The sequence below is a fragment of the Globicephala melas genome, chromosome 9 (assembly GCF_963455315.2).
Source record: "Globicephala melas chromosome 9, mGloMel1.2, whole genome shotgun sequence".
In the NCBI taxonomy this organism is placed as follows: domain Eukaryota; kingdom Metazoa; phylum Chordata; class Mammalia; order Artiodactyla; family Delphinidae; genus Globicephala; species Globicephala melas.
Genome location: NC_083322.1, coordinates 73,448,708 through 73,472,100, shown reverse-complemented (window position 1 = coordinate 73,472,100; position 23,393 = coordinate 73,448,708). Strand labels below are relative to the sequence as shown.

At 38.9% G+C, this 23,393-nt stretch overlaps 1 protein-coding gene across 1 annotated transcript in view; it reads right to left on the bottom strand.

The window, feature by feature from the left end:
• Nucleotides 1-23,393, bottom strand: part of DNAH11 (dynein axonemal heavy chain 11) — a 315,096-nt gene that overhangs the window by 167,495 nt on the left and 124,208 nt on the right. Inside the window, 9 exon segments of the mRNA XM_060305020.1 lie at nt 571-648; nt 1,476-1,670; nt 2,892-2,984; nt 7,746-7,884; nt 13,169-13,285; nt 16,165-16,310; nt 16,428-16,584; nt 19,909-20,069; nt 21,880-22,011. Of these exon segments, the coding sequence (XP_060161003.1) occupies nt 571-648; nt 1,476-1,670; nt 2,892-2,984; nt 7,746-7,884; nt 13,169-13,285; nt 16,165-16,310; nt 16,428-16,584; nt 19,909-20,069; nt 21,880-22,011 (1,218 nt within the window).

Here is a 23,393-nt window from a genome sequence, read left to right as displayed (position 1 = left end):
ATAAGTATGTGGTTTTTACTTCCTCCCTTTCTTTTCAAGTTTTGTTTTCGCCCTATAGAGGGCTATATTTCTGGGGGAGTATTGAAGAAAACTATTTGGGTTTTTCTTAATGATATGGGGAGGAGACACTAGGATAACTTGGGAAATAGAAGAAAATAGTTTTGGTCAATGTGGGTAGGGCCACACCAATCCTATAAGCCAGGTATCTTACTCTAGAGTCTCTCAATATGTTTACTTTGGATAAAAGAATTCAGGTACATTATCGAAAGATGAATAGAGCAGGACGGCCTGCATCTAAGTTCGCGAATAGGATGCTATCTCACGTGGAAAGCCCAATCTTCCCTCAGTTTACTTATTTGAATGCAATGTTCTACTAGCTCCTCTCTCCCTGCTCCCAGTATAAAGGAAGGGTTTCAACTGATCAAATAGCAATGCTAGAGTCTCAGATCCTAACCCAAAATTATGAGCAACTTCACTGAAGGGAACTCTCAAATGGAAGTGAATGTAGCTCTCCCACACTGCGCAATTTTGTTCCTTTCATGGCTGAAAGCTAACAGGCGTTTACTATACCTTGCTCTTTCCTGTGCCTGCGTTTCCAACGACAAAGACCGAGTGTCGCAAGGCCAACAGCTCCTCAAGCTGGACAACCTGCAGACCAAACAACCACACACTAGTTTCCTTTAATGAGTTTGTGATTAAAAAAAAAAATCTGCCCATTTTCACCCAGTTCTTTCCTTACAACTTGAGTCAGCCCCCACTGACAGCATTACATTCCTGGAAAGTTAGAAAAGATGACAAGTGCAAAGTACAGTTGCTCCCAGATCTCTCAACGTAGAGTACGGGGATGAGGATGAAGAAAAACCATTACTTGGTGAGTCAGTGACACAGGCAGAAGTGAAGTACAGAGGTACTTGGTACATGGCAGGGGTTAGTTACAAAAATCAATGACTCTTCATGAAGTGGGACCAGAAACAGCATACGGCCAACATCATCTACAACTGACTAATGACTTACATCCTTTGAAATACCTATAACAGATAACCTGTATGTATTTTAACATCCATGTATTCACTACACCCCAGACGAGTGAGTATATGCACAAGCCTTTGATAACTCAGGTGATATCATACGTTTCTCCCCCATTACAAGCATGTGCTAATGACTTTATTTCCAACTTTCTCTAAGATGGAGAGAAAAGAAAGCAAAATTAATTTTTGGTGCACATCACTGAGAAGAACCAAGGAGTTTTATAAACTAATGAAAAGTCTGCTTACATTGAAAACCATGACTTACCCTCTCTGTGTTTTCACCTTCTCACAGAATGGGACTATATTAGAAAGCTTTGATGTATATACTAAGGGCATCTTAAGGTCAGTGTAACATATAAGTTAATGTTTTGGCTGAGTATCACTTAACCACAGCTATTGTCAGTGCACCTCCCAAGGGCTGCCATGACAAGGAAATGATCCTTTTACTTTGAGGATGAAGCTCTCCTCGGGCTGCAGGCGGAGCTCCACGGTGGACTGCCTGACCATCTGCTCAAAGTGGGGCACTCTCCTCCGGGGCACATCCAGGGCTGGAAACAGGTCACCAACCAGGCCCAAAAACACAGGGATGTCATCAGTCACTATTTTAGGCATATTGAAGTCCCTTAATGCTCTCATGAGTACCTAGAAAGGAAAAGAGAAAACGTTTCATTAAAAAAGCCAATACAAGGTCTAACAAACACCGAAACAGCTAAAGATGTAATCATGAGATAGACACTGTTCTCTATTAGAATGGCATTCTATCTACAGGGAGGGTAACTGCTTACAAGGTCATATATCAGAACAGCAGAAAGCTCTGCTGATACCACGGAGAACCTCAGACTAAAACCAACAAAGAGGCCCTGTGCCTCCCTGGATAATGTTTTGATCTTAAGAAAGGGTCTGAGGTACTTCTCTCTGTAAGCTTCAAACTCCAGGATGTAAATTAACCAAGGCCATGAGACCGTTTTGTCCAAAATACTCTAAGAATCTCAGAATGATAAACTCAACCCATTTTTAGTTTCGGTTTTTCTTCTATTTTGGCTGAAAACCAAAGAGGCCTTTAGATTTTAAAAGCAGTAACTTGAACATCAGATGACTTTTACAGAAAGAGGTAAATGTATGAAATCTTGACCCAATCATGAATTGTGACTCAGAGGAAGAGGGAGAAAGGTGGAAAAAGAGAAGTAGAAAATCACATGATAAATATCCCTTAACATGTAAAGAAACTCACAGGAATAGACCTTTTTCAAAATCTCAAGCCATACTGCATCTTCACACAGGCTGTATATGCATTACTCTCACTACTTGTTTAATAGAGAAAAATGCATGATGTGGGTGTTATTGTTTTTCCCCACGAAGGATACTGGAACATTCCCCTAGTAGCTCTAAATAACCAACTAAATATATCATTGGTGTTAGGTGAGCATCCCCCCTGTTGCTTTCTTTAAACTCATCTCACAACCCATGAAATGGACATACTTTCTTCCATTAGATTATGTCTTCATGGACTTTTTCAGGATTAATATCCCAACTCAATCAGATTTTCTAAATGTTCCTCAGAGAAAATCAAACATTGATTACTGAATTATTTATGATCGCCAAAATATTTTTTGTGGCTGATATTTCAGAAGCACTTACAAAATCACATTTTCTTTCATATATTCATATCCTTTTACTCAAGAATACTTGTGGTCTTTTATAACATAAGAAATGCCAGTCCTCAAAATATCCTGTATTAAAAATAGATGTGATGCTTTTTAAAAAGTCATGCTATGTATGACCCACCATCCAGATATATATACTTTTATTTGTACAAAGCCATTAAGCTCTTCACTTAACAAAATCCTATTAGCATTGCAGTACCTGATCTTCAGGTCTATTTTTATCTCCTCGTTTCAGGGAGCCAGCTACAACCAAGACAGATTTAATAGCACGAAGTCCCCAATCATAATGATCCTAAAATCAAAACACAGATACATTTTTTCAAAGATTTTATGAGGGAATCAGATTCTCATTCCAGAAGTAAAAGCCAAAAGCTAAAAAAAGGGGTTCAGATAAATATGTGTCTTAATGATGTAAAACAATATTCTCTTCCCCTCCTTGAAATTGTAAAAACCGTGTCCCTTCAGCGTCCTGCTTCTTTTGCCTGATTCTCCACCTCTGTCAGCAAATCTCTTCTTTCCATAGCGTTTAGTTGCAGTATTTGCCCAAGGCTCCATCCACCTTCCTCCCTCTGTTCTCTCAGTAAGCCTGCTAACTCAGGGGTTCAATTACTCCAGTGTTTTCACTTCCAACCACAAGCACACTCCTCGTTTTCTACCGGCAGCCCTGCTATTCCACCCATTCCCAGCCCTGCATCTCTAATTTCCCTCATTACTCTTTTTTTAAATTTTATTTTTAATTTTTATTGGAGTATAGTTGATTTACAATGTTGTGTTAGTTTCAGGTGTACAGCAAAGTGAATCAGTTATACATATACATACATCCACTCTTTTTTAGATTCTTTTCCCATACAGATCATTACAGAGTATTGAGTAGAGTTGCCTGTGCTATACAGTAGGTCCTTATTAGTCATCTATTTCATATATAGTAGTGTGTATATGTCAATCTCAATCTCCCAGTTGATCCCTCCCCCACACCCCTTACCCCCTGGTAATGATACCATATGATATTGCTTATGTGTGGAATCTAAAAAGGGTACAAATGAACTTATCTACAAAACATAAACAGAGTCACAGATGTAGAAAACAAACTTATGGTTACCAGGGGGTAAGCGGGGGAGGGATAAATTGGGAGATTGGGATTGATATATACACACTACTGTATATAAAATAGATAACTAATAAGAATCTACTGTACAGCACAAGGAACGCTACCCAGTACTTTGTAATGGCCTATATGGGAAAGAATGCAAAAAAGAGAGGATATGTGTATATGTATGACAGGTTCACTTTGCTGTACACTTGAAACTAACACAACATTATAAATCAACTATACCCCAATTAAAAAAAAAAAAGTTCAGTGATTAAACCAATACCTCTTCGAGACTTCCACATTACCCCTACACGAGATTCCTTCACAGGCTCCGAGCTCCTGGAGCATATACCCCATGTTGATTTTTTGCCTTCTAGGTCCTAGCACAGCACACAGCACAGGGCAGGAGGCTCAGGAAAGATACACTCTATTAGCTGACTGACGGTATGTAACCCATCTTCTCTCCTTTGTCTTCTGTCCACAATCCACATAGTAACAACCCTTCTCTCAATATCTCCCACCTGTGCGTGTGGGAAAGTCACTTAACCTCTCCAAGCCTTACTACCATCATCTCTAAAAAGGTAGATTAAAGTATCCACCCACTTCACAAGGTTGTTGAAGAAAAATGAGTTAATGCTTTGTAAGTAGTGAAGCAACACATGTAAATGTATATGCTTTTCAGTACATTAATAGATAATAAAATCAATTTAGTGGGTCTTAACCATCATTTTTGTTGGTACTAAAATAGAACAGAATGGAATGAAAAATACCAGGGTGCACTGCAAATAAGGGTAAGAAGTGTTTGGCGAAGATTTTTGTTTCAGTGGTGCTTGGGTGCGTGTGCGTATGCATGTATGTGTATATGCATGTATGTGTATACTGACTCTCAACAGAAAGGTATTTTTTACTGTGGGTCATGGTAAAAATCATTTGAAAGCCACTGATATACAAAGAAGACTAGGGCTTGAGAGGAGGGAAAGAGAGGGGAAAGAGGAGGCCAGGGAGATTGGGGAGGGGCTAAGTCATCGCAGTAACACTATTAAAGGAGAGGATGTACAAAAAGACACATACACCCCAATGTTCATTGCAGCACTATTAACAATAGCCAAGTCACGGAAGCAACCCAAATGTCCATCGACAGACAAATGGATAAGGAAGATGTGGTACATATATACAATGGAATACTACTCAGCCATAAAAAGAATGGCATAATGCCATTTGTAGCACCATGAATGGACCTAGAGATTATCACTCTAAGTGAAGTCAGAAAGAGAAAGACAAATATCACAGGATATCACTTATATGTGCAATCTAGAATATGACACAAATAAACTTATTTACAAAACAGAAACAGACTTACAGACATAGAAAACAAACTTATGGTTACCAAAGGGGAAAAGAAGGTGGAGAGGGATAAATTTGGAGTTTGGGATTAGCAAATACAAACTACCATATATTAAACAGATAAACAACAAGGTCCTACTGTATAGCACAGGGAACTATATCCAATATCTTGTAATAACCAATAAGGGAAAAGAATATGAAAAAGATTATATATGGGGCTTCCCTGGTGGTACAGTGGTTGAGAGTCCGCCTGCCGATGCAGGGGACACGGGTTCGTGCCCTGGTCCGGGAAGATCCCACATGCCACGGAGCGGCTGGGCCTGTGAGCCATGGCCGCTGAGCCTGCGCATCCAGAGCCTGTGCTCCGCAACGGGAGAGGCCACAACAGTGAGAGGCCCGCGTACCGCAAAAAAAAAAAAAAAAAAGAAAAAAAAAGAAAAATATTATATATGTATGTGTGTGTATATAACAATCACTTTTCTGTACACCAGAAACTAACACAGCATTGTTAATCAACTATACTTCAATAAAAAAAAAAAAAAAAGACGACTTGGTGACACTCCTAAACATTTAAACAGCGCAAACAACTGCTAACATAATCTTCACCATTTTCATCAGGTTATTCCTTTGGTCAAAAATGTCCACTGATTCTTCTCAAATCCATTCCTACAGCTTAGAAAACTATCACTGGACTGTGTTCCTAACTCAGCTTTTCTGTCCGGGACAAATTTCTTTCCCCTCATCTCATCTCTGACACTTCTGTTGAGTTGGAGAGCCCTTTCCTCAACTACTCTACCCCTCGCACCCTCTCCCTCCTGTAAGTGGTTACAGATGTCCTAGAAAGGGTTAGAAAGGACTGGATTTAAATCTTGCTCCTACCATTTATTAGTTGGGAACTTTGGATAGGTTATTTACTCAGTTTCCTCACCTGTAAAATGGAACAAATAAGACCAAATTCATAGTAGTTTTGTCAAGATAAAAAGCTAACACATGGTGCCTGTTCAGTAAATGTTGGTTCCTTTCCCCCTTCAAACTATGATAATTTTTTCATCCTCCATTTCCTTCTAATTTTTATTGCATGTAAACTAAATCTCCTGCATAGGTTCTTTGAAGTCAGAAATCTAAGTGTCTGCTTCATTTGTTCTGTGTTTACCCTGTTCATCGTTGTCAGCAATAACTATATTACTTGAATACAGTAAATGCTTACTAAATGTGTTTAAGTATTAGTACTGGGAATGGGGTATGGTTGCAACTCCATGTATCCTGGGTCCAGTAACACTTTTTTCTTCTGACGTTTTCCCATTATAAAATTAAAAGGGGCTCATTGAAAAAAAATAAAATGATATCACAAACAAGAATAGGAAAAAAATTTTAAATACTCACAATCTTAGTACCCAGAAACAAATGTTAAAAATCACAATGTATTTTCCAGTCGCTTCATATGTATATAAAACACACAGTGTAATATAAAATGTACTGAATAAAACACACGCAAATTGTAGATCACATCGACAGTTTGCTGTGCTGTTTTTTGCATATAACATTGTCACAAGCATTTTTCCACATTATCAAATTCGATATGTTTTACCCCAGAATATAAATTCACAGTTGTTAAAATGACAATATGAATTTGCCTCTCAGATTCCAAATTTCACCCCAACAAAGGGTAATTTAAAATGAGTACATCTGGCAGTACAGGTAACTGAGTGGTTCTAGCTGTGATATTTTAATACTTTCATCCTTCATCCTGGAACAACTGCAAAATAATGTCACCAGGAATTAACAAGAGGTCACCAAAAGAATGAAGTCAAAGGTGACCAAAAAGCTAAATTTAAAAACAGTGATGCTGATATAGATGGCATTTTTGTGGCCCACCAGCAGCTTCAACGAGACAGCAAGAAGGTAGTAACTGGAGAGTAATGCATTTATTAATTTGGCCCATTTCAGAAACAAAGGAATTGTAGAGCAAAAATAAACACAAACAAAAAAGCCAAGTCTACCTTCAAATAAAGAATTACCAACAAAATGAGAAAATCTTTCATTTAGCATTTCTCAAGGGTTTTTCAGAAAATCAGCTTTCCCTGGCTCTTATGAACACTCCCGCCATCTTTCCCTGGAAAATAATATTCCCACCAGGAAAGGGAGGCATCATAAAATTCATATCTAATTACAGCACTGATAACATTTAAAGAAAATCACATAGCCCACTGATAAAAGCTGTACTAAGTACAAATAAAGCCTTCAACTTAAAATGTCTCAAGTTTTTTTTTTTTTAACAACCTTTATATGTGCTCTCCATTACTGGCTCCAAGTTGAAGATGAGGAAATTGAGGCACTTAGGGACTAAAGCCATATCCTTTTTAGCACAAGGAGTATATGATTTTTTTTTGTTCTTTGTTTTTGAATTTTATTTTTTTATACAGGTTCTTATTAGTCTTATTTTAATTTCAAAAAAAATGAAGAATTGTAAAATTCAGATTTTCAAAATTTTGGGGAAAATATAAAACTACTCCTAAATGTCTAACTATAATTTGAGTGATAAATTACCCAGTGTCCATACTTCAGAAGCTGTTCTAATGGGGTGTAAAAACCCAGAAAAAGTAACATAATACCCCTCACCTGCTTGGACAGGAGCTCCTTGCAGAGCGTGTACAATGTAATAAACTTGCGGGCTAGTGAGCGTGCATCCACAAAACCTTCAGCAACTAACAGGATTTCACAGATTAGCTCGATGTCAGGGGCCACCATGGCACAGGGTCTACAAAGTAAATATGAAATTTTGTTTTAAAATGCAATAAGGTAATAAGTACAAAAGGCTGAAACCCAGTGATTAATGTGTACCAACATTCTAACCATTCCCAAGCAGGTCACAATTACCTCTGTCAATCATAGCTAACAAGACCCTTCACTTCAACTAAAAAATGCCCAGGAGTTACTAGACACATAGAAAAAGGTGGAAAATATGCAAATGGCATAAGCACGGGTGTAGGAGCTGAAGGGAAATCTGTGGGTACAACCGGTAAACTTCCATTTTAAGTTATCACTGCACAAAGATGAGTGATGTTTTGTGCTTAGAGACCAGCCTTTATTTGTGGCCAGTGCTGTGCTGGTGAACAGTTAACAACAACTGGCTCTCCAAAAAATAATGTTTGCTGACTTCCATGGAATCAATACCTCCACCGTGGCTGATTTCAATCTACCAACACGGTATCACTAAACTTGCAGCTGGCACGAGATGTGAGGTTGTACACCACCATACAGACACAATAGACACAAGTACCCTAAGAGCGCAAGTATTGATAAACTAATTAGGAAATCATGAGTTTGAATGCTTATCACCTTTGTCTTTAATAGATGTTAATCAAAAGTTTATATAATTTGTTTTTTTATTAGTACCTGTGCTTTACAGCCACCTCACAAAATTCATGAAAAGTTAACCATCAGCTCCTGGGCTTCCCTGGTGGCGCAGTGGTTAAGAATCCGCCTGCCAATGCAGGGGACACGGGTTCGAGCCCTGGTCCGGGAAGATCCCACATGCTGTGGAGCAACTAAGCCCATTGCCAGAGCTACAGAGCCTGAGTGCCACAACTACTGAAGCCTGCACTCCTAGAGTCCATGCTCCACAACGAGAGAAGCCACTGCAATGAAAAGCCCACATACCGCAGTGAAGAGTAGCTCCCACTCGTCACAACTAGAGAAAGCCCACGTGCAGCAATGAAGACCCAACACAGCCATAAACAAATAAATTAATAAATTAAAAAAATTAAACAACAACAGCAACAAAAAGTTAACCATCAGCGCTTTCAAGCGCATACCAGCCATCTCCAACACTGCCTGTGGCCAGCTTGGTTAGACTTTTAAGCTGAAAATTTATCAAAACGTAACTTTCAAATTCCCTTCCTTTTGGAGGGAGACTTCCAAAAAGTTTTTGCAGGACAATTACCATTAAAAGCAACATCTGAGGGCTTCCCTGGTGGCGCAGTTGAGAGTCCGCCTGCCAATGCAAGGGACACGGGTTCATGCCCCGGTCCGGGAAGATCGCACATGCCGCGGAGCGGCTGGGCCCATGAGCCATGGCCGCTGGGCCTGCGCATCCGGAGCCTGTGCTCCGCAAGGCGAGAGGCCACAAACAGTGAGAGGCCCGCGTACCGCAAAAAAAAAAAAAAAGCAACATTTGAAAAACTTCCACTCAACTGAAGTCCAGTGCAAAGAAGGAGCCAGAGTAAATAAGTCTGTCATTTTAGACTTTTCCAGTAATATTTACCCATCTATTTTTTGTAAATATTATTACAGTCTACTGCAAGCCTATCTAATTTTATCCTAAACATTCCTGAGTCTCTGGATCTATGTTATTCACTGCTTCTACCTAAAGTAGCCTCACATTTTTTCCCACAGTTTTTTATGTAAATAGGGGAGGGAAGAGGCTAGCATATTTACTTCACTGGTACTTCCACTAACACTGACAACTGATATTCAATGAGTATTCTTCATACCATAAGGGATGCTAAAAGCTTTTCAGGCACTCTCACTCAGTTCTCTCAACTCTTTGATGTGGCTACTCTTCTTATCTGTACTGTACTGAGGTGCAGACTAAGGTTCTGAGCAGTACAAGCACACAGCTGAGGCCACATGGTGGGGGTCATGATACTCTCAAGGCTCAGGCATGCTGCTTCCGCTCATGAACATTACTTTCATCACCAGTTGTCCTTCAAACTTTGCTGACACCAGTCCTGACCCCCATACACAAATGAGTCTGCACTTACTTAAACCAAATTTATGAAAACTTCACAAAATAATTCCCAATTTTAAGACCCAAATGAAAACATGTATTGATGCAAGATGAACCGTATACAAATGTAAAAGTACTGCAGAGATGTACAATTTTCAAATGAAAATATTCTATAATCATTACATTTATTTCTAGGATAGTTATTCTCTAGAATGTTTTTTTCAAGGAAAATGAACATTATAAAATTGCTATGCTAGAGAGAAAGCTATTTTATGAGGAAAGGAAGATGTTCACTAAAAGTTGCTAGAATAATTGACTATAACGGAAAAGAATTCTGTTTAAATACTCATTTCATGCTACTTACCAAAATAAGCCCTTAACAGATGAAGTACATTTGAAAAGTCATAATATAAAAATTAAAAGAGAATACAAATGAAATATGCTTAAACATCTAGATGGATAGACAAGCAAATTTTAAGCTTAAAAGAATTTAAAGACATCACACTAAAAACTACAGAGGTTCTTACATTATATGTGAAGTAGCATATTATTTTGAAGGTAGACCGTGAACAAAGACACATATTTTAAACACGAAAGAACTCTTAAAAAGTAAAACTGATAAGCCTCTAGCTCATCAAGGAAACAAAGGGAGAGAAGACACAAATTACCCTTACCAGACATGGATCTCAGGACATCACCAGAGATAATAAGAGAATATTATGAACAAATTAATGCCAATAAATTCAACAATTTAGATAACATAGAGAAATTCCTTAAATGATGCAAATCATCACAACTAACTGAAGAAAAAAATCTGGAAAATCTCTGTATCTATTAATTTAATTGATCACTAAAACGATTCCCACAAAGAAAAATCTAAGCCCAAATGGGTGAATGGCTTCATGATTAATTCTATCAAATATTTAGGGGGTAAATAATACCAATCCTACACAAACTCTGAAGAAAACAGAGAAGGGAACGTATGTCAAGTCATTCATGGGGTCAGCATTACCCTGATGCCAAAACCAGATGAAGATATGACAAGAAAGCACACTACAGAGCAATGTCCCTCATGACATCAATTTTAAAATCCTCAACAAAATAGTACCATATTGAATCCAACAATACATATAAAATAATATCTCCTGACCAAGTGGAGTTTATCCCAGGAATACAACGTTGAAGAATTGTTTAGCATTTGAATAATCAATGAGTACAGTTTAGCACATTAACAAAAAGAAGGGGGGGGGTCCACATAAAACCTATTAAAAAAAAAAACTTCTAAAAGAAACATAGTTGAAAAATTTTGCAACCTGGGGCAAGTCAAGCGTTCTTAAACAGGATATTTTTAAAAACCATGAAACAAATTGATAAATAATATTTTATTGAATTTAAAACTTTTATCTTTGATGGGCACCATTAAGAAAACGAAAAGGCAAGCCACAAATTTAGAGAAAAATATTTGCAATATGTGTATTTAACAAAGAAACTGTATGCAGAGGGCTTCCCTGGTGGTGCAGTGGTTGAGAGTCCACCTGCCGATGCAGGGGACACGGGTTTGTGCCCCGGTCTGCGAAGATCCCACATGCCGTGGAGCGGCTGGGCCCGTGAGCCATGGCCACTGAGCCTGTGCGTCCGGAGCCTGTGCTCCGCAACGAGAGAGGCCACAACAGTGAGAGGCCCACGTATTGCACAAAAAAAAAAAAAAAAAAAAGAAACTGTATGCAGAATACAACACTTCACAAAAGAGGGTATGGGAATGGTCAGTAAGTTAAATGTAAAGATTTTCAACATTATTTACCATCGTGGAAATGCAAGCTAAACCCACAATGACATACCACTACCTATCTATCAGATTTGCTAAAACTAAAAAGACTGACGATACCAAGTTTTGACAAGAATGTAGAGCAGCAGAAATTTTCATACATTAGTGGTAAGGGTGTAAAAGGGTACAGCCATCTTAGAAACCATATTGGCAGCTTCTAATAAAGTCAAACGTACACCTGCCATGTGACTTAGCAATTCCATTCATAGATATCTACCCCAAAGAAAACATATATTCACACAAAGACTGTACATCAATGTTCATAGCAGCTTTATTCATAACAGCCCCAAACTGGAAACAATGTCCATCAACTAGTGAATGGATAAATAAATTGTAGTATGTCTCTCCAATAGAATGCTCATCAGCAACAAAAAGGAAGGAACTAGCGATATGCTGGATAACTCAGATGAATCCCCAAACCACAATGTCCAAGGGAAGCAGACAACACAAACAGGAACATACGGTAGGGGTTCGTTTACAGGAACTCTAGAAGAGGCAAATTTAACCTCGAGTCACAGAAAGGACATCAGTGATGTGAGGGCTTAACTTCAAAGAGGCACAAGAGAATGTCTAGGGGTGTCAGAAACATTCCATATCTTGATTGTGGTAGTGTTTTCACCAACTGGATACTTAAGTGGGTGCATTTTATTACATGAAATTACACCTGAACAAAGTTGATTTAAATCAGAACAGGTTTGTATACAACAGCACAAGTTCTCTGACACACTGCTAATAAGCATATAAACCGTCAGAGTACATTTGGAAAGCAGATCATCGATCAAGATTTTAATCAGTCACCAAGTAATTCTACATGTAGGAATCTATTCTGGGTAATAACCTGAAATAAGGATAACACTTCATGTGGAGGGATGTGTACGGCTGGCTACTTTATGATCATAAAAAACTGAAAAGAAAAACACAAGCCCTCCACGTCAGACAACAGGGGATGGTTAAGAAAATTATGGAGGAGCCCTGGGAGAGACCATTTTGGAGCTACAAAAAATGGTATTTCCAGAGAATTTTCAACAATATGACAAACTACTTATGTCAACATATTAAATGAGAATTAATGAAAATCTAACCTAATATCTTAACCTCATAAAACAGGAATTATAAGAGACTAGATAAAAATACAACGATCATTACTTCTGGGTGGTAAAGTGGTAACTTTATTCGTTTCCGTATTTTCCAAATATTCTGTAGTTTGTGAAGATTATATTTATAATAAAAATATCATGACAAAAGAGCTAGTATTAAATGTTCAAATGTACTATGTAACTTTTAAGGAATGATTTTCAGTCCTGGTTTCATATTTCAAAAGAATTAATTTATCATGGTGAAAGTTCTCTCTATAAAGGGATCCCAAAGATATAATAAAGGGTTTTCCACAGAAATTCCCAAGTAAAAACAAATCATTTAACAGTGCAAACCAGCAACATTAGGTGACATGAGTGCTCCAGATGCTAACCCACAAAGCATAACACTTGCCTGAAAAGAGCTTTGAGATTTTCCGGTAATTCGGTTCGACCAGCATATCCTGGGTTCATAGTAATAAATATTCCAACTGATGGCTTCAGTGTGATAGCTTCCCCAAGAAATACAAATCTACCAGAAAAAGAATGTTGATGGAATTAAATGTGTTCACTGAATATGAATGCACATTGACAAATGCAAACCAATGCAAAATGCAAATTATTATTAGGAAGCTGTTTATGCTGTGTAATTTTCTTTAAAATTCATAAGCATACATATTTTGAAGAGTGTTTATTAAAAATACATTCCCTTCCCCCAAAGGAATTACAAGTATGGCAAGTATTCCTTTGTGTTTTAGCATGGCTGCAGTATGCTAGAATATAAAAATGAGGACTTGACTACTTTAACAGTTAATGAAAGGTGATGCCATTTTTGCCTTCAACATGGGCTGCAGTTTCTTGAATGGGATACTGTACAGATGCAGAATGTCCATGCTAAGAGAAAAAAGGGACTCCTTGTTCTGTTGTTATATTGTCCATTTGCTCACCCTCCATCTCTCCTTCCCTCCCATTTAGTCAACAAATATCTACTGACCACCACTGAGAGGTAGATTAGTGTGGTGCTTGTGACAGCTAGCTCTGGGGCCAGACTGGGAGCATTCAGAGACCAGCTATATCACTTTATGCATATTCCATTCCCTCATCTAATAAAAAAGAAAAAGCATGGAGGATAATGATATTACCTACCTTATTGGATTACATGAGGATTAAAAGAGATTATGTACATAAATGGCTAAGAGTACAGTGCCTAGGGCCTGGTAAATACTCAACAGATGTTAGCTATGACTATGCCTATTGTCATGACTTGAAGGTATTGGAGAAGCAGTGAAGGATTTTCAGAAAGCTTTGAAAGGGCCATTAGCCTGTCGATGGCCAGGGCAATGGAACGGTAAAGGGCAGTAGGAGCCAAACTGAAGGACATGTGGAAGGAAACTTCCAAATGGAGGGAAATGAGACAAACAGAAGGCGTTCTCCTGTTGAGAAAGGGGAGGGCTAAAGCGGTTAAGGAGCTGGGCCTCCAACACGGACTAGGGAGGGAAAAGAGACAGCCACAGCTTTTAGGACTAAGAGTTTCTTAGATGCTTGACAATGAAGAGAAGGTGGATTGTGTTTAGTCAAGGTAAGAATGGAGAAATCTTCATTCTCAGAGTATCAGGCTGGGGAAGGCAAACAGGCCTGGCAGGTGGCTAGGGCAGCAGGGTAGCTGAGCACTCTTCCACTAAACAGAGCAGGGACAGCCATAAGCCAGAGGCATGGACCTCAAGGGGGCAGAGCCAGCAAGATGCTGGAAAGCTTTGTGGGTGAGGCACCGTCCCATCTTTTAAATTCTTGAGTGGAAAGAGAATGTAATAAAACTCATGAACTCATGAAGGAGCCTAGCAGTTTGCACATGGGCTAGCATGATGATGAACAGGTACAACTCACATACGTGCAGACATGGAGACTGTTGAGAAGCATGGTTGGAAATTTTCAGAAATCCTTGCATTGATCAGTTATCTCAATCTCCGTAAGAAAGGATGGCCTCAAAGGCACCTGGGTTACATCAAATAAGAAGATTTTGACTAAAAGCTAAATCAAGTATGTCTGGGGATCAAAGGCGAAGAATCTAACTTCTGTAACATGACATTAGATCAGGGGTAGTTAAGGCAGCAGACATCTGGTCACAGGAAACTGGTTTCCCAGAGCCATGTGGTGGAAGGACTGAGAATTTTTCTAGAAGGCAGAAATACCCAGATGTATCTACAATAACTGCAAGCTCCTGTAATAGGTTCACAGTTTGAAAGGGCTGGATGATCTTCCCCTGATGGGAGACTGACACGTTCTTATGGATAAGACAGCTAACTGAGCAAAATACCCTAAGAAATGGGAGTCAATGGGTAGGCCAGATACATGAGATTTCACTGTATACAAAAATGTTACAAAGAAAACCACAACTGGGTATTATAATACTGATTTCTCAAATGAAGCCATCAAACCCTAAGCACCATGTTTTGTCTTTCAGAGTGCGGCACCAAGTAGGGAAGCGATTAGGTTCTAGCTCCATCTGGAAATGTTTTGGCCTGAATAACTGGAAGAATGTGGGGGTGTATTCTACTGGGACAGGGCAACTAACAAAGCAAGCGTTAGTGGAAAGGCCAGGATTTCGACTTTGGCTATATTAAATATGAGAGGCCAATGAGACATCAAATGGAGTCTTCAGATGCCCCAAGACAACTGCTGACATTGTATATGTAAGTCTAGATATCACAGAAAGGAGGTCTGGGCAGCTGGTAGCCAGCACCATCGATATGGTATTGAAAGCCACGTGACTAAATGAAATGACCAAGGGAACAAGTAGAGATAGAGAAAAGAAGACACCTGAAGATTGAGGCCTGTGACATTCAACATTAATAGGTCAGGAAATAACAATAAAAAATAATAGCTAACACTGACATGGTGCTATGTGTCAGGCACTTGCCCAAGCGTTCTGCATTTACTTCTCACTGTAATCCATAAGGTGGGTACTGTACTTCTCCCCATTTCATAGATGAGAAGAAATCGGCAAAGGAGCAGCCCTGAGGGTGGGAGAAAACCGGGAGGATGTAGAGTCCTGGAACCGATGTGAAGAAAGCGTGTCACGCAGAAGGGAGGGAGTGACTGTGTCAAGTGCTGCTGAAGGTCAAGTAAGATCAGGACTGAGAACTGATAACTGGATTTCGTGTTGTAGAGGGTGCTTATTCTTCCACCGATTAAAGTATGCGATACACCTTTGTTGTAATGAACACTTAAAAAACGCGGCTAAAACACAGGAGGTTATTCAAAATAATTCTTCACAATTAACCAGTCTCTCTCATTTTATCCATCTCCTGGGACAGGAAGAGGCAGCTGGAGACTGTGAAGATGAGGTCTCCTGCATTGCTCTAAGGTTCTCCTTCTACTTGTAAGAACAGGAAGAAGCTACACGCCGCTCACCTCTTCTTCCTGTTTCTGATGGCATCGTGTATCATCTTCACTTGTACTGCCACCACGGAGAGAACTTCCACAGAAATTCGATTGAACTCGTCAAAGCAGCCCCAAGCTCCTGTCTGCACCAATCCCTTATAGATATTTCCTATGGACTTAATGATGGAGTGAGGCATTAAGAATGTAACAGAAAAGGGTTTTTAGCTATTAGTTTGACACATTCCAGGTCAGGAATAATATTGTTAGGATGTATCATTTTATAACTAACTTACTTTGTAGTCCATTTGCTCAGAACAGTTGAATACATAAACCACCATGCCCAGGGCACGGCCAAGATCTTTGGTGGTTTCTGTTTTCCCTGTACCAGCCGGGCCAGCGGGAGCCCCACTCATGGTGAGATGAAGTGACTGAGTTAAAGTAATGTAACACCTTTAAGCAAAAGAAAACACAAATATTACGATCTTCTATGAGATTCCTAGAAGATGTAAGGGACAATCCAATATTTTTTAAAGTTTAAGAAGTCATGGTCTAAGAATCTGGTTGTAACACAAAATACTGACACATCTCTGATTCGTTCATGGTTAAGAGTCAGGATAATATCAAATTTAATTTTAGTTTGGCTGTTTAAAAGTAACAGAGAAGAATGTACTGCTTTATTTGTCTCATTTCCTAAGAGCTGCATATTTGAATACAAATGACACTTAATTTGCAATGCCCTTGAATTTCTGATATTTCTAGGTAAACATATTATTAATATGGCAGACATCTCAAACTACTGTTTATAAAAGAAAAATAGGTATCTTGGATGATGAATGAATGAAACACTAACTGCATTAAACTGTTATTTAATAAATACATTGAGATGAGATATGTAAACATACAGAGTATGCAAATAATATATACCTATTTCACTGTAAAAAGCAAATATAACAAAGATAACAATTTATTATGTTAAAATGTATTCAGGAATTCATTTTGAACGTGTCGCTACGTGTGTTTAGATTATGATAATACTTATTTTTGCAGGAAAGATTCAGAGGTTCTTAGACTGAGGAAAATTATGCAAAGACAGAATTTAATACTTGTAAAAGAAGGAAAACTAATAAACGGTGAGGACCTAACATGAGGTTTCTGCAGACTCATGAATTATTTTTGTCTTAGTACGGACAGTGGATCTAGTGGGAAGACACACACACGGAAGACCCAGGACTAGTGTCTACTCTGCCACTCATCAGATAATCTTAAATTATATTTCTGACATCAACATGCCTCAGTTTTCTCCTCCATGAAATGAGGTTTATTGTAGGACTTTATTAAGAAAGCCAACCCAACACGGTGCCCAAGTGGTGACGGCAATGGACTGCTAAGAAGGCCAAAGGTAAATGCCTTAAAAAATTCGAAGTACTATGCAGATAGAAACAGTTACTTATGGAAATGGAGAGTGTTTCTGTATTTTACAGCCATCACGTTTCAGAGCATCTTACAATGAATATGGAATTGAAAGACCCCTGGACTAGGAATTATAGCACTTTTTATGGTGCAGACTATCCCCTATTAATCTTTTCTTGTGGTTCCAAGTTTTGCCTGACATAGGACCACCTATATGCTGCAGACCACGTTTCCTCCCTGCCTTCCAGCCAGGAGCAGTCAAGTGACCAAGCTCCAGCCAACGTGTTATGTACTGAAACTAGTGTGCTAACCCTGGGATGCCTCCTTTGAGACGTTTTCCCCTTTCCCACTGGCTGAAACAAACGTGCAAACCACGTGCAGCATGTCGGCCACCCAGAAGCCTATACAGCTGGACCATCCTCCTCGGGAATGTCACACAACTGAGACCCCAGCTGCCATGTTAACGAAGGACTTATATTCTGGGTCTCTCTGGAACAGCAGCTTAGCACCCCCAAACCAATCCACCTGTGTTCCAGCCCAAGTCTCTCAATTACAAGCTTGGTTGACTTGGTTCTCTGAACCTTCCCACATAGGGGAGAAGGAAATGCTCTCTGTCTAGTCTACCACACAAGGGGAAGGCTGGCATCAAACAAGACGTAGTTAAAGTGTTTGAAAGGCAGCATTGTGTTAATGTAAACAATTAGTAAACAATCCAAAGAATGAAATGGGAAAGAAATGTACCTAGTGCGAACATCTTATACAGCCCTATTCACTCTATAAAAGGAACATTCATCTTCCTTTTAACTTCCAAATAAACCACATAGTGATCTTTAAATTAAAAAGTTAATAAGCTATTGGCCTCACACACCGGTAATTTTAAAAAATGCCTCTTCCCCATTTCTCCTGTACGCTGTGCCTCTCCCCACCCCCTTCTCTATGTGCAAGGGCACGTATACAGCAGACTCTGGCATTTGCAGTTTTGACTCTTCAAGCGATTTTGTCAAGCTACAAAGTTTAATCTCTCACCCTGAAAGCAGTACATAAATTAACTAATTAAGATAGTGAACGCTGACTTTTAGTTAGAGACGAGTTAAAGGGAACTGAATTAGAGAAACAATTGCAGAAGCCATACAATTTATCAAGGACAACATCACGAGCAGATTAGTGTGTGCAAGAAAGATCACAAAGCTAGTGAGGGAAATCCATCAGCCTCCCAGGGCCACCAGTACCCAGCTCGCCAGACAGACTTGCAACCGTCTGCCCTTCCATTCCCAGATAAAGTATACGGCATCGTGGCAACTGGATAACTGGGAATACGCACATGATCTTGAGGTGTGATTTCTCTTTCATGAATACCAAGGACTAAATATGCTTTCTCTCACCAAATAATTCAGCAGAGGTTGGAATACAAACAAAGAATCTCACGTCAATGTGACATATCCTTACCTCTACAACATTCTGACCGTGTGGAGTCAAGTGGCAACGAACGTTTAAGAATCTCTTGCTCCCTTGACAGGCTTGAGCCACACTGGGCTCTGTGTCTACCCCTTGAACCTGCCAAGCTCCTTTCCATCTTAGAAACTTTGTACTTGTCTTTGCCTGTAACTTTCTGGCCCAGGATGTGTGCATAGCTGGCTCCTTGTTATCATTTGGGTCTTGGCTCAAATGTCCTCTCATACAACCTATAGCAGGCTCTCCCTTCAAGATGCTTTCTAACCTATCATCCTGTTTTATTTTTGTCACACCATATATTACCACCTAACACAACTTTGTTAATTTGTTTACTGTTCCTCTTCATTCCCAGCCACTCACACACCATACTCCCCTAGAAAGTGTGCTCTGAGAGAGCAGGAACCCTACCTGCTTGACACTGGGACAGTTCTCAGCACAGTGCTTCAGAAGTACTGTATCTGATGGAATCATTTCTGTTCTTTTCTTCCTTTCCCTGTATGTAATCCTTCAAAAATGAATTCAATACAGGCAGTTCCCATTTTTACACTTCTAATAAAGGGAGGCAGTTTTTACACTTCTAATAACAGGGTGTTAGCCATAAATAACCAGAGAGAATGGACTCCGAGATCAAAGATGCTGCCTTGAGCCATATTAACTGCTCATGATTTCATGATGTGGATATCACATAGCATCTGTAATTCTGCTTTTCTAATCTGGTTCTCTTTAACGTGTCTCTAACACCAACATTTGCTATGTCACTCAATTAGTGCATTTACATTCTGCTTTCATGCAGTTTCGCAATTTGTTCATCATTTTCTCACAGTCCTTTATTTTCAATCTCAGACATCTTTACCCATGCTGGGGAACTTTTGGCTTGGTTTTTCCCATCTAACTCCAACTTATCATTGTTACCTGTCAGTTAGAGGAGTGATCACTAGTCGAGGGCTGTTTCCTAAATACTCATAGAAGTACTGCAACTGGGCATCACAAATATTAACGAGGCAATGTTTCTGGGTGTCCTCCCACCGGTGACGAAGTTGAGAGCGCCAAGCAAAAGCGTGGGGAGTGACGACCTAAAAACATCACATGATGATCACACATGGGACGCTGATAGTTTTAAGGCCACAAATGTAACCTATTAATCTAATCAACTCGGTTGAGTCGCATTTTACTCTTAAAAAATCTCACAAAAGCTAAGTCTCTTATATGCTACTGCAAATTGTAATTGCATGTAGATGGTTGAATACTTAATCAGAAATACGTGTGTAATAAACGTCTTCATTTTAAGAAGCCTATTACTGTAAAACAACATCAATTTGTTGAAGCAATGCTTTTTCCCCTTTTATGAATCACCCCAGGTGATTTGATCACTTTTGTGACTTTATATTCATTATTACTGAAATCAGATGGAAAAATACACTCTATTAAAATAGCACATAATCCATTATTTCTGCATGTTAGAGGTATAAATAAACTATACTTTCAACCAAGTCCATTCTCAAACTGTTCTGCTTTTAGTAGAGATTTCCAGGTCATTTTTCATTAAACCAAACAACAGTGGTTTTTTCGTTGCTATTCCTTCTTATTTTACTCAATTCTATCTATTATTTTCCCAGTTTGAAAAAATAATTCCAGTCTCTTTCAAAATCCAATTGACCCAAGGGTTTCTTAGGAATCACTGGAAGTTACCAAAATTATTATCTACTCATTTGTCTGATATTTACATAAGTCTCGACATTGCATATTTATGCATACCAAATGAGCAGGAATTAGACAGTCTCTACCACTTTAAGTACAAAATAAAGAACATATTTTAAATCAAAATTTATCCTGCTGCAAGCAAATCACCACTGATAAAACATAATAAAATATGCAAGGTCATATTCAAAGAGTAGTTATCAATGGCTCATCATCAAAATGAGAATACATGGTAATGGTGTTTTGCAAGGATCAGTTTCAGATTAGCAATTAAGCAACATTCTTCACTGATGGTCCTCAACCTGGATCAAGAAGTTTTTTTTTTAACTTTTTGCTTACATAAGGAAGCATTTGCTAGCACTTTGTGAAGAGAATTAAAATTCACTTTGATCTTAATAAGTTGAGAAGGAACTAGAAAAACAACAGCAAACATCTCACAATACAAGCATGCATTCAAATTGTGAAAGGAAATGCCACCCTCAAAAAACAAAAGGGATTTGGAAGAAGTAGGTTATGGGCATGGTATGTCAATTTTGTTCACTAGACAAGCGAACAGTGTATTTAAGTAGCACTGTATTTTGGAAAAAGGGTGAGAGATTCTCCTTCCGCATTAAACACTGCGGGTATCTAAGAGACACGTGGACTTTTTAAAGAGATAAGAAGGTTACACTGAAAGGATTAGAAAATAACTTCCTTAAAGAAAGTAATTTAGCTTTGAATGGAAAAGACAAGGGATGGCCAACATTTCTCTTTCTTCAAAAGGAAAATAATCAAAAGCACACAGAGATGGTTTAGGTCGTACACAATCTTACTGCTCCTGGCTGGATAAGCCACAGTGGTGGTTATCACAGGCCAATGGATAATTATGTGTAGAGAAGCCGGAAGACAGGGAAATGAACACGTGACTTCCTGTGGTTCCTCCATCCTGACTTAATTTTTGGATGATCTGAATTAGAGGCTCCTGACTTGGCCAAACCCTTTGGAATATCACTTGGGATAACTCTCATGAGGATAATATATTCGCTAACCCAAATAAAAAATACCCAAAGTAAATGCACTCAGCCTCTTAGGACTAATTAAAATATACAACCTTAAAAAAAATGACTTTCTTAGAAGTACTCTTGATAATAAATACCACTTTTAGGAAACAGCAAAAAACACATGAAATTTCTACAAATAACTTGCCTTCTGAGAAATAAGTTTTGCCACCACATCTCTGGCATGGACATCTATGGTACAAATTGTCATGATCTTCTGCCTGTCTCCAGGTAGAAGTTCTCCCAGCAGAAGTGCAATCAGTGTATTCAACTGAGAAATCTAGAAGGCATATTTTTTAAAGGAGGTAATAGTTACAAATACAGAATCTTACAGCTCAACAGTCTTTATATTTGTAAAAGTCCCTTTAGTTTACAAAACTATTTCAAATACATCGTCCCAGCTGGCTGTCAAACCACCCTGGGGGTAGGAGCAGGAGGGAGGAATTTAATTAAATTACTTAATTTAAATAGAATAAATATTATTACTGCCCCCCCCCCCCCCCCCCCCCCGCCTTCTGAGCTGAGACTCAGAGAAGACAGGTCAACCCGGAGGTAATGACAAAGCCAGAGGGAGAAGCAAAGTTTCTTGGCTGCACTGAACTCACTCTCCAGGTAACCACGATCTGGTCTGCAACTTTGCTGGAAGAGAAATGACTGCAAAATTTTAAAAGATCAAACTGAGTTAATGTCTGTCAAAGTATAAGAAGAACTAAATACCAAGCGCTGTTTTGTTTGGTTGGTTTTGGGTTTTGTTCGTGTGTTTTTGCATGGGATATAGGATGATAACTGAGAAAAGATTTCAACAGTACAGGTGATGACTAACCCACTTAATTCTTATTCATACCCCTATTCTTGTCTAAACAAGAATTGTCTTGCCCACCAATTTCTGAGATCAATAGTTTTCAAACTACTGGTCTCTTTTCCTAGAATGGAAAGGAATGCAATGGAATGGAATGACATGGAATAGAAAGAAATAAAAATGCTGCACTACAGTAGTAAGAATATGTAATGTTTTGTGAGAGTTTATTTCAGTTTCATACTGGAGTGTATACGTATGTGTGTAAACTTCATCTGATATAAAATATATCTTACTGTTAATTGTGGCCAGAAAGTTCTGAAGGATACTCTTAGGTGGTCATTTTGTTAGCATGCTTATTTACATAAAACATTCCTGTCTTACTCAAAGCTTATTAACAACAAACAACAAAATTCTGCCTTATTCCAGGGTATCATATTGTACAACTATACTGTCCCCTTTCCTGTTTAGTTCTGCAAAGGATAGTCAATGACAAACTGTTAGATCCTGAAAGAACTGGTTGCAAGCGAATATATCGTATCATCAAAGGCTCTCAAACCTTTGTACCTACTGTCACAAACATATTCCCTATAGTACTAGTACCACATTCCAGAAAACACCAAACAATGCAGACTGCCCAGAGGCGGCTGTGCAGCTGCACTGGAGAAGATTCTATAGTTACAGTAAGCATGGAGAAGGCAGGCAGGATGGCATAACCACCGCATGCACAATTCACATTAAATCAGAGTCTACAACGTGCCCGGCACTACCTAGGATTATTGTCTGCATCACCTCATGTCATCTTCACAACAATCTATTATCCTCATTTTGCAGATGAGAAAATTGACTCGTAGGCATGTTAACCA